At 55.9% G+C, this 10,433-nt stretch overlaps 9 protein-coding genes across 9 annotated transcripts; all 9 read left to right on the forward strand.

Moving 5' to 3' along the window:
- Positions 1–176: 176 nt before the first annotated feature.
- Positions 177–857, forward strand: DQ04_04951010 (hypothetical protein; the record flags this gene model as incomplete). The annotated part of the gene is made up of 1 exon (XM_009313881.1): positions 177–857. One exon carries the CDS (start codon positions 177–179, stop codon positions 855–857), a length of 681 nt encoding a protein of 226 aa, XP_009312156.1.
- Positions 858–1,198: 341 nt separating this feature from the next.
- DQ04_04951020 (5-AMP-activated protein kinase, regulatory beta subunit) lies at positions 1,199–2,101 on the forward strand (the record flags this gene model as incomplete). Its single annotated transcript, XM_009313882.1, has 1 exon — positions 1,199–2,101. One exon carries the CDS (start codon positions 1,199–1,201, stop codon positions 2,099–2,101), a length of 903 nt encoding a protein of 300 aa, XP_009312157.1.
- Positions 2,102–2,921: 820 nt separating this feature from the next.
- On the forward strand, positions 2,922–3,680 carry DQ04_04951030 (hypothetical protein; the record flags this gene model as incomplete). Its single annotated transcript, XM_009313883.1, has 1 exon — positions 2,922–3,680. One exon carries the CDS (start codon positions 2,922–2,924, stop codon positions 3,678–3,680), a length of 759 nt encoding a protein of 252 aa, XP_009312158.1.
- An 866-nt stretch (positions 3,681–4,546) lies between these two features.
- Positions 4,547–4,813, forward strand: DQ04_04951040 (hypothetical protein; the record flags this gene model as incomplete). The annotated part of the gene is made up of 1 exon (XM_009313884.1): positions 4,547–4,813. The coding sequence occupies one exon, from the start codon at positions 4,547–4,549 to the stop codon at positions 4,811–4,813; it is 267 nt and encodes an 88-aa protein (XP_009312159.1).
- Positions 4,814–5,404: 591 nt separating this feature from the next.
- DQ04_04951050 (3-oxo-5-alpha-steroid 4-dehydrogenase) lies at positions 5,405–6,382 on the forward strand (the record flags this gene model as incomplete). The annotated part of the gene is made up of 1 exon (XM_009313885.1): positions 5,405–6,382. One exon carries the CDS (start codon positions 5,405–5,407, stop codon positions 6,380–6,382), a length of 978 nt encoding a protein of 325 aa, XP_009312160.1.
- Positions 6,383–6,561: 179 nt separating this feature from the next.
- On the forward strand, positions 6,562–6,981 carry DQ04_04951060 (hypothetical protein; the record flags this gene model as incomplete). The annotated part of the gene is made up of 1 exon (XM_009313886.1): positions 6,562–6,981. One exon carries the CDS (start codon positions 6,562–6,564, stop codon positions 6,979–6,981), a length of 420 nt encoding a protein of 139 aa, XP_009312161.1.
- Positions 6,982–6,994: 13 nt separating this feature from the next.
- On the forward strand, positions 6,995–7,927 carry DQ04_04951070 (hypothetical protein; the record flags this gene model as incomplete). The annotated part of the gene is made up of 1 exon (XM_009313887.1): positions 6,995–7,927. One exon carries the CDS (start codon positions 6,995–6,997, stop codon positions 7,925–7,927), a length of 933 nt encoding a protein of 310 aa, XP_009312162.1.
- Positions 7,928–8,318: 391 nt separating this feature from the next.
- On the forward strand, positions 8,319–9,071 carry DQ04_04951080 (putative ribosomal RNA methyltransferase; the record flags this gene model as incomplete). The annotated part of the gene is made up of 1 exon (XM_009313888.1): positions 8,319–9,071. One exon carries the CDS (start codon positions 8,319–8,321, stop codon positions 9,069–9,071), a length of 753 nt encoding a protein of 250 aa, XP_009312163.1.
- A 139-nt stretch (positions 9,072–9,210) lies between these two features.
- On the forward strand, positions 9,211–9,933 carry DQ04_04951090 (hypothetical protein; the record flags this gene model as incomplete). Its single annotated transcript, XM_009313889.1, has 1 exon — positions 9,211–9,933. The coding sequence occupies one exon, from the start codon at positions 9,211–9,213 to the stop codon at positions 9,931–9,933; it is 723 nt and encodes a 240-aa protein (XP_009312164.1).
- Between the last annotated feature and the right edge of the window lie 500 nt (positions 9,934–10,433).

Raw genomic sequence — 10,433 nt, forward strand, 5'->3', positions numbered from 1 at the left:
AATATTCGAGAATGCGAGACACAACCCAAGGGCGGGGGTGGGCAGCCGTGCGTCCGGCGCATGAACAGACATGCCACCCACACACACACAATAATTCACTCGAATGTTCTCTCTTCTTCTCCCATTGGTGTGGTTTGCTCTTGCCGGAGGGCACGGTACAAGAAAGGGGTAGGGATATGAGTCTCCTAAAGGCTGATCAGGTGCGGAGGGAGCTGTTCGTCGCCTACAGCCAGCAGATCGCTACGCTCCTTGGTGAGACAGAAGACGGAGAACCCATTGAGTCGCATGAGGCTGATGAGAATGCGTCTGAGTGTGATATGAAAGGAGAGGATGCGNAGACAGAAGACGGAGAACCCATTGAGTCGCATGAGGCTGATGAGAATGCGTCTGAGTGTGATATGAAAGGAGAGGATGCGTCACTCCTGTCGAAGCGCTTCCGTGTGTCGTACGCACGGCAGCACCTTCTCCGCCAGCGGGCGTTGCGGCTGCCGGCGAGCGACGGCAAGGCGGGTGGTGCCCACCTCACGTCCTCAACAGCAGACAACGAAACGGCGGCAGGAGCAACAGCAACACCAGAGGAACACGAGGGTGAGCACGTGGTGGAGGAGGAGGGATGGCGCACGGCGTATACAGAGCCGTACCCGTCGCTGCAGCGCCTCATGCGGCGCGTGCAGGATGAGTCCCTGCAAATCTTGTTGCGTGAGGCACGCGTTCCAGTGGAAGCCCTCCGTGGCGACGAATACACGTCGCAGCGCATGGCCCTCCTGCACCAGATTGAGGAGCAGATTGGGAAGGAACGCATTGCCCTCTTGGCAAAGCAGCATCCGATGGATGGGAAACTACACCAGATCGAGTAGCAGAAAAGGCCGGGAGTATAAGCTGCAGCAGTAGCCATGTTCCCATGTTGGTTATGTACATTGATGATACATGGTAGCTGTCAAACGGCTCAGCAGCCAAATGACTGCTACTACTGCACCTTTCTGATAATGATGGTGTCGACGAGGAGTACGACAGATGTGTGCTTCTTTGTTGATGTCCACTACTGTTGTTTGCGGGTTTTTTTTTGTGGTGACGTTGTGGTATAAGGAGAGAAGGGATATTTAAAGGGGGAAAAAGTTGACCATAGCAAAAACTCCATCAATACCCAGAGGAAATAATAGGATTCTCTCAAGAGAGTGCCAAATACACACGCACACATATGGGTCAACCAAACGGTAAGGAAGGGAAGTACTCTAAGCAGCGCAGGGCCGACCATGCGACACTAGATCGCGAGGCTGCCCCTGCTTCTGTCACGGCGCACAGTGTGGGTGTGCGCACCTCCGCGGTGCGGGAGAACGTCCTGCAGCAGACGCCTCAGTACCGCGATCCCATGGCGGAGTCCAGTCTGATCGGGCGCAGCTCCGGCGCCGTGCAGAAGCGCAATAGCGCGACTGCTTCTGCTGCTGCTGCTGCTGCTGCGCCGGCGAAAAAGTTCCCTGTGGTACTGCGCTACGCGGACAAGGACGTCAAGGCGCTGCTAGCCAAGAAGCAGAAGCTCTTTGTGGTGGTTGAGGCGTTGGGGTGGAAGCCGGTGCCGATGGCGCCGAGCGAGGACTCCTTCTACGCGCTCCTCGAGCTCGCGCCGGGTTTGCACCGCTACCGCTTCCTCCTCGACGACAAGGCGGTGGTCGACAACACGCAGCCGCTCGAGGAGCTGGTGCAGGAGGCCGGCAAGGACGCGCCAGCGAACCTGCTGCAGCTCAACGACGTGCTGCTCACAACGAAGGAGGATGAGGAGGTGATGGACGACGGCGAGGGATGGGGGCAGGAGCAGATCATGTTTGAGGAGTCGCGCAAGTACCCGCCCATCGTGCCGGTGCATCTGCGCTACACTCCACTCAACACGCCACCCACTGGCGTGCGCTGCACGCGCGACGGCGTCGTGTCGGCGGCGGGCGATGTCGTCTCGCCGGAGCACCTGCCGCTCCCGCTGAATGTCACGATCAACCACATCTACTTTCAGCGCCGTGAGGACCACTCCGTGATGGGGCTGACGACGCGCTACTGTAACAAGTACACCACGGTCGTGTACTACTCAAAGATGGGGACGCCGAGTGAGTGAGTGCTTTATATGTCTCTGCATGTGCGGCGAAGACGCAGGAGGAATCTGTCTCTCTCACCCCCGCACTTGGTGTGTCTGTCTTGCGTGTGTGTGTCCGTTTTTTTCTGCGTCAGTGTAAAGTGGAGCTGCAGGTAGGTGTAGAGAGAGAGAGAGACAGAGCGAGAGAGGGATAAACGTGATAAATGGTGTCGCTGCTGGTTGTGGTGTTATGGGTGGTGTCGGAGAGGGAAAGCAGGGTGCTCGCGAATATACTGCGAATAAAAAAAAGAATTTAGTGCAGCATGTGAAGGCAAATACAACACAGAGAAATGCGCACGGACGCGTATACACAGGTAGAGGGGGTGGGGGCTGAGTAAATCGAGGGTACTGATTCCGTTAGTGGGAGCTGCCATGAGCTCTCTCTACTATTGCTCACTCCCTGAACCCCTGTTTTGCGAGCGGCATGGGTGGGTGGGGCATGCGGTTGATGGTGGGGGATATGCGCTGTTTCGCGATTCGGTTCAGTCTGTGTTTCCCGCAGTTCTTCGTTGTCTTTTTTTTTTTTCTTTCGCTTTCATTGCGAAGCGACTTGGTGGCTGTGTAAAGGAGGCTGAATGGGACGACAGAGAGCACGGAAGCGAACTACTGTCTTTCTTTATTCCATGAACATGCGTGTGTTCACAAATCCCCAACGTTTTTCTTCGTGGCTTTATTTCATTCCGTTCTTTTCTTGCTTGGAGGTGGTGTGGGGGAATGTTTTCTTTTCTTTTGTCTCTCTCTCTCTCTCTCTCTCTCTCTCTCTCCCCCCCAACTGTGGCTGCTAGGAACAAGAGCGCACATCATGTTCCCGATGCGTCGCGTGGCGTCCATCTTGTGTTACTGCTGCCTCGTCGGCGCCGCCATTTTCATCGCGACCGCCGTCGCGTCGAGCCCTGCGGTTGGGGCGACGATGTCCGACACGTTTGCCGCGTGGGTCGCGGAGAGCATCGCACAGGTGCCGCAGTTGGCAGGGCGCACGCGCGGAGCAGTGCTGAGGTGTGTGCCAGCTGCAGCAATGCCCCACCTGGGGCCATTCCTCAAGGGGTTCACGTCAATGACGCTCGTGGGGCAGGGATTCCGCGGCATTCCTGGCGCGGCGGTGGCGGCGGCGGCGGCGGCGCCAGCGTCTGGTGTGGCGGACGCCGTGGCTGTCATCATGGTGCAGCCGGTGGAGAAGCTCTTCTATTCGATCGGTGGGATTGTTGCGGAAATTGCGCTGCTGCGCCTACTCGTGTGCCCGCCTCGTCTGCCGGCCTTCACGGTGAAGGAGAAGATGCCACATGGCTTCTTCTATACCCACGCCGGGTGGCTGCTACTCGTCGCGTGTGTTGCGATCCCCAACGGTGTGGTTGATGTGGGCTTCTTCATTGCGTTGTTCGCCCGGCTGCCGCTCGAGACGTACACGCCGGCGCTAGTGGTGGGCAAACTCGCGAGGCCGTACGTTGCAGCTGCACTCTGCAGTGTCCCGTTTTTGACGAAGTTCCTGCAGGCCCCCGCGTGGTGGACCGCGCGGATGCCATCGCTGGAGCTGCACACTCCTGTGATGGNGTCCCGTTTTTGACGAAGTTCCTGCAGGCCCCCGCGTGGTGGACCGCGCGGATGCCATCGCTGGAGCTGCACACTCCTGTGATGGAGTTAGCGATGTGGACTGCTATTGCGGCAACGCTAATGCTTCTGGCCGCCCGCTACCTCGTCTCGGAGCCGTCAACGGCGGTGGACAAGGCGGTGGAGAGTATTGGCAACGCCAACGAGGATGAGAAGTAAGTATGAGGAGCGTTGCGTGGTAGAAGACATACCAGCAGTCATATAGACGGAGCGTAGGTCAAGGAGGAAAGGGGTGAGAGGTTTCTTGTAGATAGAGAAGAGAATACTGGTGTTTAAGTCGTACCAGAAGGCTAAGAGCGCGAAGCGGGAACGTGAAGCGTCACCTGCCACCCTTCAGGCCGCCCTTCTTCCCCTCCCCCCAATATACCCATGGACATATGTACGTTATTCGTCTAGTGTACGAAGCAATGGGCGGAATAAAGGGATAAATGCGGCGTATATACACAACGCTCTCTTGTACTATTTGTTCCCGCCCCCTCCTCCAATCAAAGAAAAAAGGTGGGAACAAGGACCCTCTGCGCGCATAGAGTGAGTGGGAGAAATGCGGGGCATACGGTTTAGCCACACGTGTCTCTTCATGGGCTATTATATGCCTTGGGTCACCCACTTTGGGGTCTTTTCCTCTAATACATATTTCCGTTCGTGTGTGTGTGTGTGATGGATCTTTGATTTTGGTGCGTGGGGTCCTCCTTTGGCTCTTCTTGTTCTTCACTCATCGTCTGGCTCTTTGCTGCTTCTACACACACACACACACACATATATATATATATATATATATAGCAGAGGAATATTAAAGAGACACAAACACCGGGAGCCATGCCCATGGGAGCACCCCACTACACCACCAACCCCGCACGCATAGCACGGTTGCAGGAGAACTACGACACTGGCGTTGAGCGGGAGAAGGTTATCGTGGCGGAGCGAGAGAAACTCGACATGCTGATCCTCAACGTCTCCAAGGAGAAGCTCCGGTTTCTTTTCCAGAATGCTCTGGAGTCGTACAGCCCTGAAATGAAGAATCAGAAGGTGAAGGACTATAACAAGTCACATGCGTTGCATAAGTCTGGCAGGTGGAAGGGGATCTTTTAGTAGATGAGGATAAGATGAGTGTAGCGACAGCAAGAATTGGGAATATGGGGCAGGGAATCTGTAGTTGTTTTTGTTTTATTGATACTTGTTTAGTTTCACAAGGCATTGATGGTGAGGTTGGTGGTAGGATTCGGGTGAGAAGGGAAATTAGAAGAAGAAGCAAAAAAAGGAAGCATGGAACACAAGAAGTGGTGTTGGTGAGTGTGTGCCAGCGGGGGGGCTTGCCACGATGTCGTTTTTCGGTCAATCTCCTCTCTCGCTTGCATTCCCCAACGGATACGCATCACCACTACTGCGCTTTAATTGTCCCCCTTTGCAGTCGGAGGTGCTGCCCATTGTGCAGATGAAGTAGAAGGTGGGGTGAGTGGTACCTATACGTGCAGAAGAAGGATTGCGCATATATCATTTGTTTTTTGTTGTTGTTGTTGTTGTCCTTGGTGTGCGGAAACCTCAGCTGTTTTCGGTTTAAGTGGGTAAGGTGTGTGTGTGCATGGGTCACTCGCACACATTCACATACATAGCGCAGGAGAACACGCAGCAACAACAACACAAAAAAAAAGAATTGCAATGCCGAAACCACACCGCGGGCCAATGAGCATGTGGGCGGTGCTGCTCACCGCGGTGGCGCACCTTCTTGCCTCGATGGTATGCATTGTTTTGCTCGCTGGTTACGCGATGCCGATGGGAAGCATCACGGCTGTGCAATCAAGCAGTTACTTTCATCTCGCTATGGCTGCGGTGACTTACCCGGTGCTTCGCTTCTTTGTCGTTGCCCCATTTGGGCGTCACGCCGCCACCACCACCGTCCGCCTCGCTTTGCCCGCGTCGCTTTCGTGGGCGCTGCAGGAGTGCCCGACGCTACTGAATGTTGTGTACTACATTCTCGTGGAGTACCCGTGCCACGCGCTCAACTGCAGCAGCGGCGAGTGGCTGCGCCTCGTGGCCCGTGATCCTCTGGGACGTGTGGCGGCTGTGGTAGCGAAGGGATTTGGGACACTGCACATTGGACTGGTCTTTTTCGTGCTGCATTATGTACACCGCAGTCTGCTCTACCCGCTGCGCGTGCGCCAGGGAACCCCTGTTCCGGTGCACGTGACCCTGAGTGCAACGCTCTACTGCATTTTCAATGGCCGTCTGCAGCTGCTGGCGAATATTCGAGAGAATGAGACCGAACCTCGCCTCCCGATTACGTCGCTGTGGCGGATGTTGTTGTGCATCATCGGTGTGGCCGTCTTCCTTGCGGGGATGTGGGTAAATATCGCGTCGGACTACTATCTTCTGCGCCTCAAGTCTCAGTTGCCGAGGCGTGCCTACAAGGTGCCTCACGGAGGGTGGTTTGAGTACGTCAGTTGTGCAAACTTCTTTGGCGAAATCGTGGAGTGGTGCGGCTACGCCCTTCTTGTGTGGGCGGCGAAGCCAGAGGCGGGACTGGCGGCGTGCAGCTTCTTCGTGTACGTCGTGGCGAACCTGCTGCCGCGCGGGCTTGCACACCATGAGTGGTACCAGAAGCAGTTTGGGGACGCCTACGCAGCACTACGGCGCCGGGCTGTGGTGCCGTGTGTGTACTAGCGACGAGCGGGGAGCGGAGTGGGTGCTTGAGGTTTCTGCCGCCTGCTTCTGTCGCTGGTTGCTTCTCTGGTACGGCACATGCAGGAAAGGGGCGGCAAGGAATATAAAGGAGAAAAAGGGCATACAGGCATGACGCACTTACTCACTCTCACTCTCACACACACCCACGAGTCATGTTCATGGGAACGCCCTGCCAAACAGGCGACTCGGCACGCCTCACACAGCTGCGGGGGACGGTTACGGCGCGGCAGCCTCGAGGAGTGGGGGGTGCGGACTGGCGGCTGTGGATGTCTATGCGTCTTACGTGGACGTCCGGCCGCATCGATATCGAAATCAGAAACGCTGCAAACGGCACCGTCTGTACTGGGATGCGCCGCGCACTCCGCATAGCTGGCGGGTTTCTTTCATGTACCCTGCATTCACACTCTTCCATCTGCGTGGTATTGGTACGAGGGGCAGTTCCGCCTCCTCAACAGGTATGTGGGAAGCACCTCCAGTATCTCTTTTTTATTTTTCGGTTTTCCCTATTTTTTTTTCTTTCCTTGCCTTCATGTCACTCTCCATGCGTGTGCCTGTGTGGTGAAAGGGCAGAGCGATAAACCGATCGGCGCCATGCCGGTGTTTGAGAACCGGCACCTGCTCCGTGTCCTGCAGCCCCCACAGCAGCAGGCGCAGCACTTCGTGGAGTACTGCCGTGCACATCAGGTGCTCACGCGAGGCCTCTGCCGCATCGGCGCAACGAGACGCGGGGGCATGCGGGGACTCATCGCCAACAAGGACATCAAGAAGGATGAGAATGTTGTGATGCTTCCACCGCGTGCCTGCCTGCACCCTGGAACGGCGCTAAAAGAGAAGCGTTTCTTTTCCCTATTCCCGGAGCAGGAGAGAGAAACGTATTTTCTGAAGCAGTCGTTTATTGAGAATAGCCGTGTTGCTGATCGCTCCATAATTCGGCACAATCAGTTCCTCCTCGCGTGCTACATGTCCTATCTCATCCTCCGAAACGACACGAATGAGGGTGGACAGGCACTCAGGTATGTGAACTTTATGCCCCGCAGTGAGGGCGACTTTGAGCAGCTTACCAGCAACATGAGCGGTGCGCTCGACAGCGCGGCGGTGTGCCGAGTAGGTCAATCCGTCCTCGCCTCACACTTTGGGGTGACGCAGGCAGAAATCAGGCCGCTGCTGCAGTGGTCGCTGGCGATGATATTCAGTCGCATGGTCCCGGTTGATCATCGCTGGACACTGAAGCACTCATTCAGCGATACGCCGTTCGAGAATGCCTTTGAAATGCGCGGGCCAAATGATGATAAAAGTCTTGTGAAGGAGCCCATCGCATTTTTGTGCCCAGTGATCGACATGTGCAACCACAGTGAGCATGAAAATGTTGCCGTGATGGTGCCGGAGCAAACTCCAACGGCGCATGAGCCTGTCATTTGTTTACGTTCGTTGAGGGACATTGAGAAGGGTGAGGAGCTCACCATGACGTACGGGGGGTCTCCCACAGAGCTGCGGGTTATTTGGGGAATGCAGCGCGTGCTGTGACATGTAGCACAATGCACTCTTGTCGGTGTTGCGTCTAATCCCCTCCCACCCACCCCAATGTGGGTGAGTGTGTTCTGTTATTTTTTTGTTGTGGTGGCGGTGGTGGTAGTGTGGATTGCGAAATGGGCACGAAAGGTGTCAGAAGATCCACCGAAGTTCTGCGTAGCCCCATTTCTGAGTTTGCCACTGCTTTTTGCTATTGTGATGCTGCATTTCTTCCTTTCCTTATATATGTCATTATCTGTACATGCTTGTATTATGAATTAAGGTGGGGATAGGTGAAATCTCTTCATTTACAGCTGTATGCGTTGTGCAGAGATAAACCACGGACTCCCGGCTGGTCTGTGAGTGTTTGTTTCCAGTCCGCCGCATAACCACTATAGTGTTCTGCATGTACTGCGTGTCTCGGCTGTGCTTGCGCCAGGGAGGGCGGCAGTGGATGCAACAGCAAGCCCGAGATCCCTTCGTTGCGGAGGCGCGCCGGCGCGGGTACGTTGCCCGCAGCGCCTTTAAGCTGCTCGACATGGATGACAAGTTCGGCCTCTTCTCCCGCAATCACACTCGCGTTGTGGTGGACGTTGGCTGCAGTCCTGGCAGCTGGTTGCAGGTGGTGCGTGAGCGTTGCGGCGAGGGCTGTGCGCTCTTCGGGGTCGACATGTTGCGCGTGTCCACCACTGTGGTGGGTGCTGTCTGCATCCAGGGAGACTTCACGAGCGAGCTGGTGCAGCAGGAACTTCTCGCGCGCATGGCAAGTGTCAATGCCACCGGGAAGGTGGATGTGGTGATGTCGGACATGTGTCTCAACAGAGGGACCGGGGGCACCGACGACCGGCAGAAGCAAATGCAGCTCAACATGCAGGCATTCGCCTTCGCCACAGCGCAGCTGGCGCCGGGTGGTCACTTTGTGTGCAAGGTGCTCGGCTCCCCCAGCGCGTACGAGCAGCTGCAGGACGAGACGCGGCGGTGGTTTGTGAAGACGGCACTCTGCAAGCCGTCTTCGAGCCGCCGTGGTAGCGATGAATCGTTTCTAGTGTGTCTCTCAAGACGAGAAACCCCACGGCCGCGAGGCAGCAGTGATAAGTGTGACCGCGGCTTCGGGCTCGACGACTGGCCGGGGCTCCTCCGAAGACCGCGGCGACGGTGAATGGCTTCTGGATGATCTGAATGACTACTTGCGCACATGCATGCGCACTATGACTCTCACTCCATAATTATGATTTATTGATATTTTATTCTTCCTTCATTTGTTAACAAAGGAGGGGGACATATAGGAGATTGTCGCCATGCGGCTCATCTTATGTCTGTTTTACGCATTGCTCTTGTCCGGGGTAACGCAGGCGTCGGCACCGTACATATACGACGGCGGTTTTGGCATGCTGATTGTTGGGAGCCACCACCTCAACGAGACAATGCATTTTCCCGAAGACATGGCAACAGAAGTGCGGCGGCAGTACGCGCTGGTTGGTGTGAGGAGGGGCCGGCGCTACATAATCCACATGTCGTACCTGGGCTCGCCGTCAATCCAGTACAGCATCCACGTGAGTCGCCTCCCACGGCCCGTTGTGGAGCAGCAGGTGTTGGGCATTGGGAAGCAGCATGAGGAACACATCCCTGGACGGCGGCAGCTTTCAGATGTGGCGGGACTCACATTTGATGCCCGCCTGGAAGAACCGCTTTTTGCGTATGTTGATGGAGAAGGCACCGTCGACAATGGCTACGTGGATGCAGCTCTGGATGACTATGTGCCTGTTGTTGAGGTCCGCGGCAAGCGCAACGCGTTTCCGGCGCGTCCGGAGCGATGGCGTCGGTTCTCCTACAACATACGCGTCGACATGGTGGGCGACGGTGAGGGGCTCGACCGCGTCGTTGCCGCCCACGTTGCGATCGTGATCGCCATGATAGCCGGTGCGCTCCTCTTCGTTCCGAGACTGATCACCGCTATTGCCGGAAATGCGCCGACGCCACGGCCGCGTCGTGACTTCATTCTCTTTCTGCTGGAGCGGTGAAAACCGAGCGAGGGAGAAATTCTGTGTAAATGTCGGGCCGCGGTGCAAGTGGCGTGGTGTGTGTGTGTGTGCATTGTATCCGCATTGGCCTCTGATCTATCCATCATGTTGCACCCTTTTGAATGGAAATGCGTTAAGCTGTGGGTGCTTGCGTCAGGAGGGTGCTCGAATGCGATGGGGTGTTATTGATTTGCTTCTCGTGTTTGTCAAAATAAATATGTACGTATGTATAGATATTTATTTATTTCTCTCTTCTTCGTTCTTCGCAAATGCTCGCCTCCCCGTGTTGCGCCCATCAAGAGCAACTAAAGGAGAGAAAAAAAAAAGCAAAGTACAAATTGCGTATTATCAGAAAGGTGGTAATGGAGGAGGTCCGGCAGCAGCACGATCACGATATCGTCCAGGCCTGCGAGGGGAATAGCGCCAGGTCGTATGTGGGGCGCGGCCTTGCCGACCGTCAGGCCCTGTACGCCGAGTCGTTGAGGGACCCCGCACTCTTC

The sequence above is a fragment of the Trypanosoma grayi genome (assembly GCF_000691245.1).
Source record: "Trypanosoma grayi strain ANR4 Tgr_495_V1, whole genome shotgun sequence".
Lineage (NCBI taxonomy): Eukaryota > Euglenozoa > Kinetoplastea > Trypanosomatida > Trypanosomatidae > Trypanosoma > Trypanosoma grayi.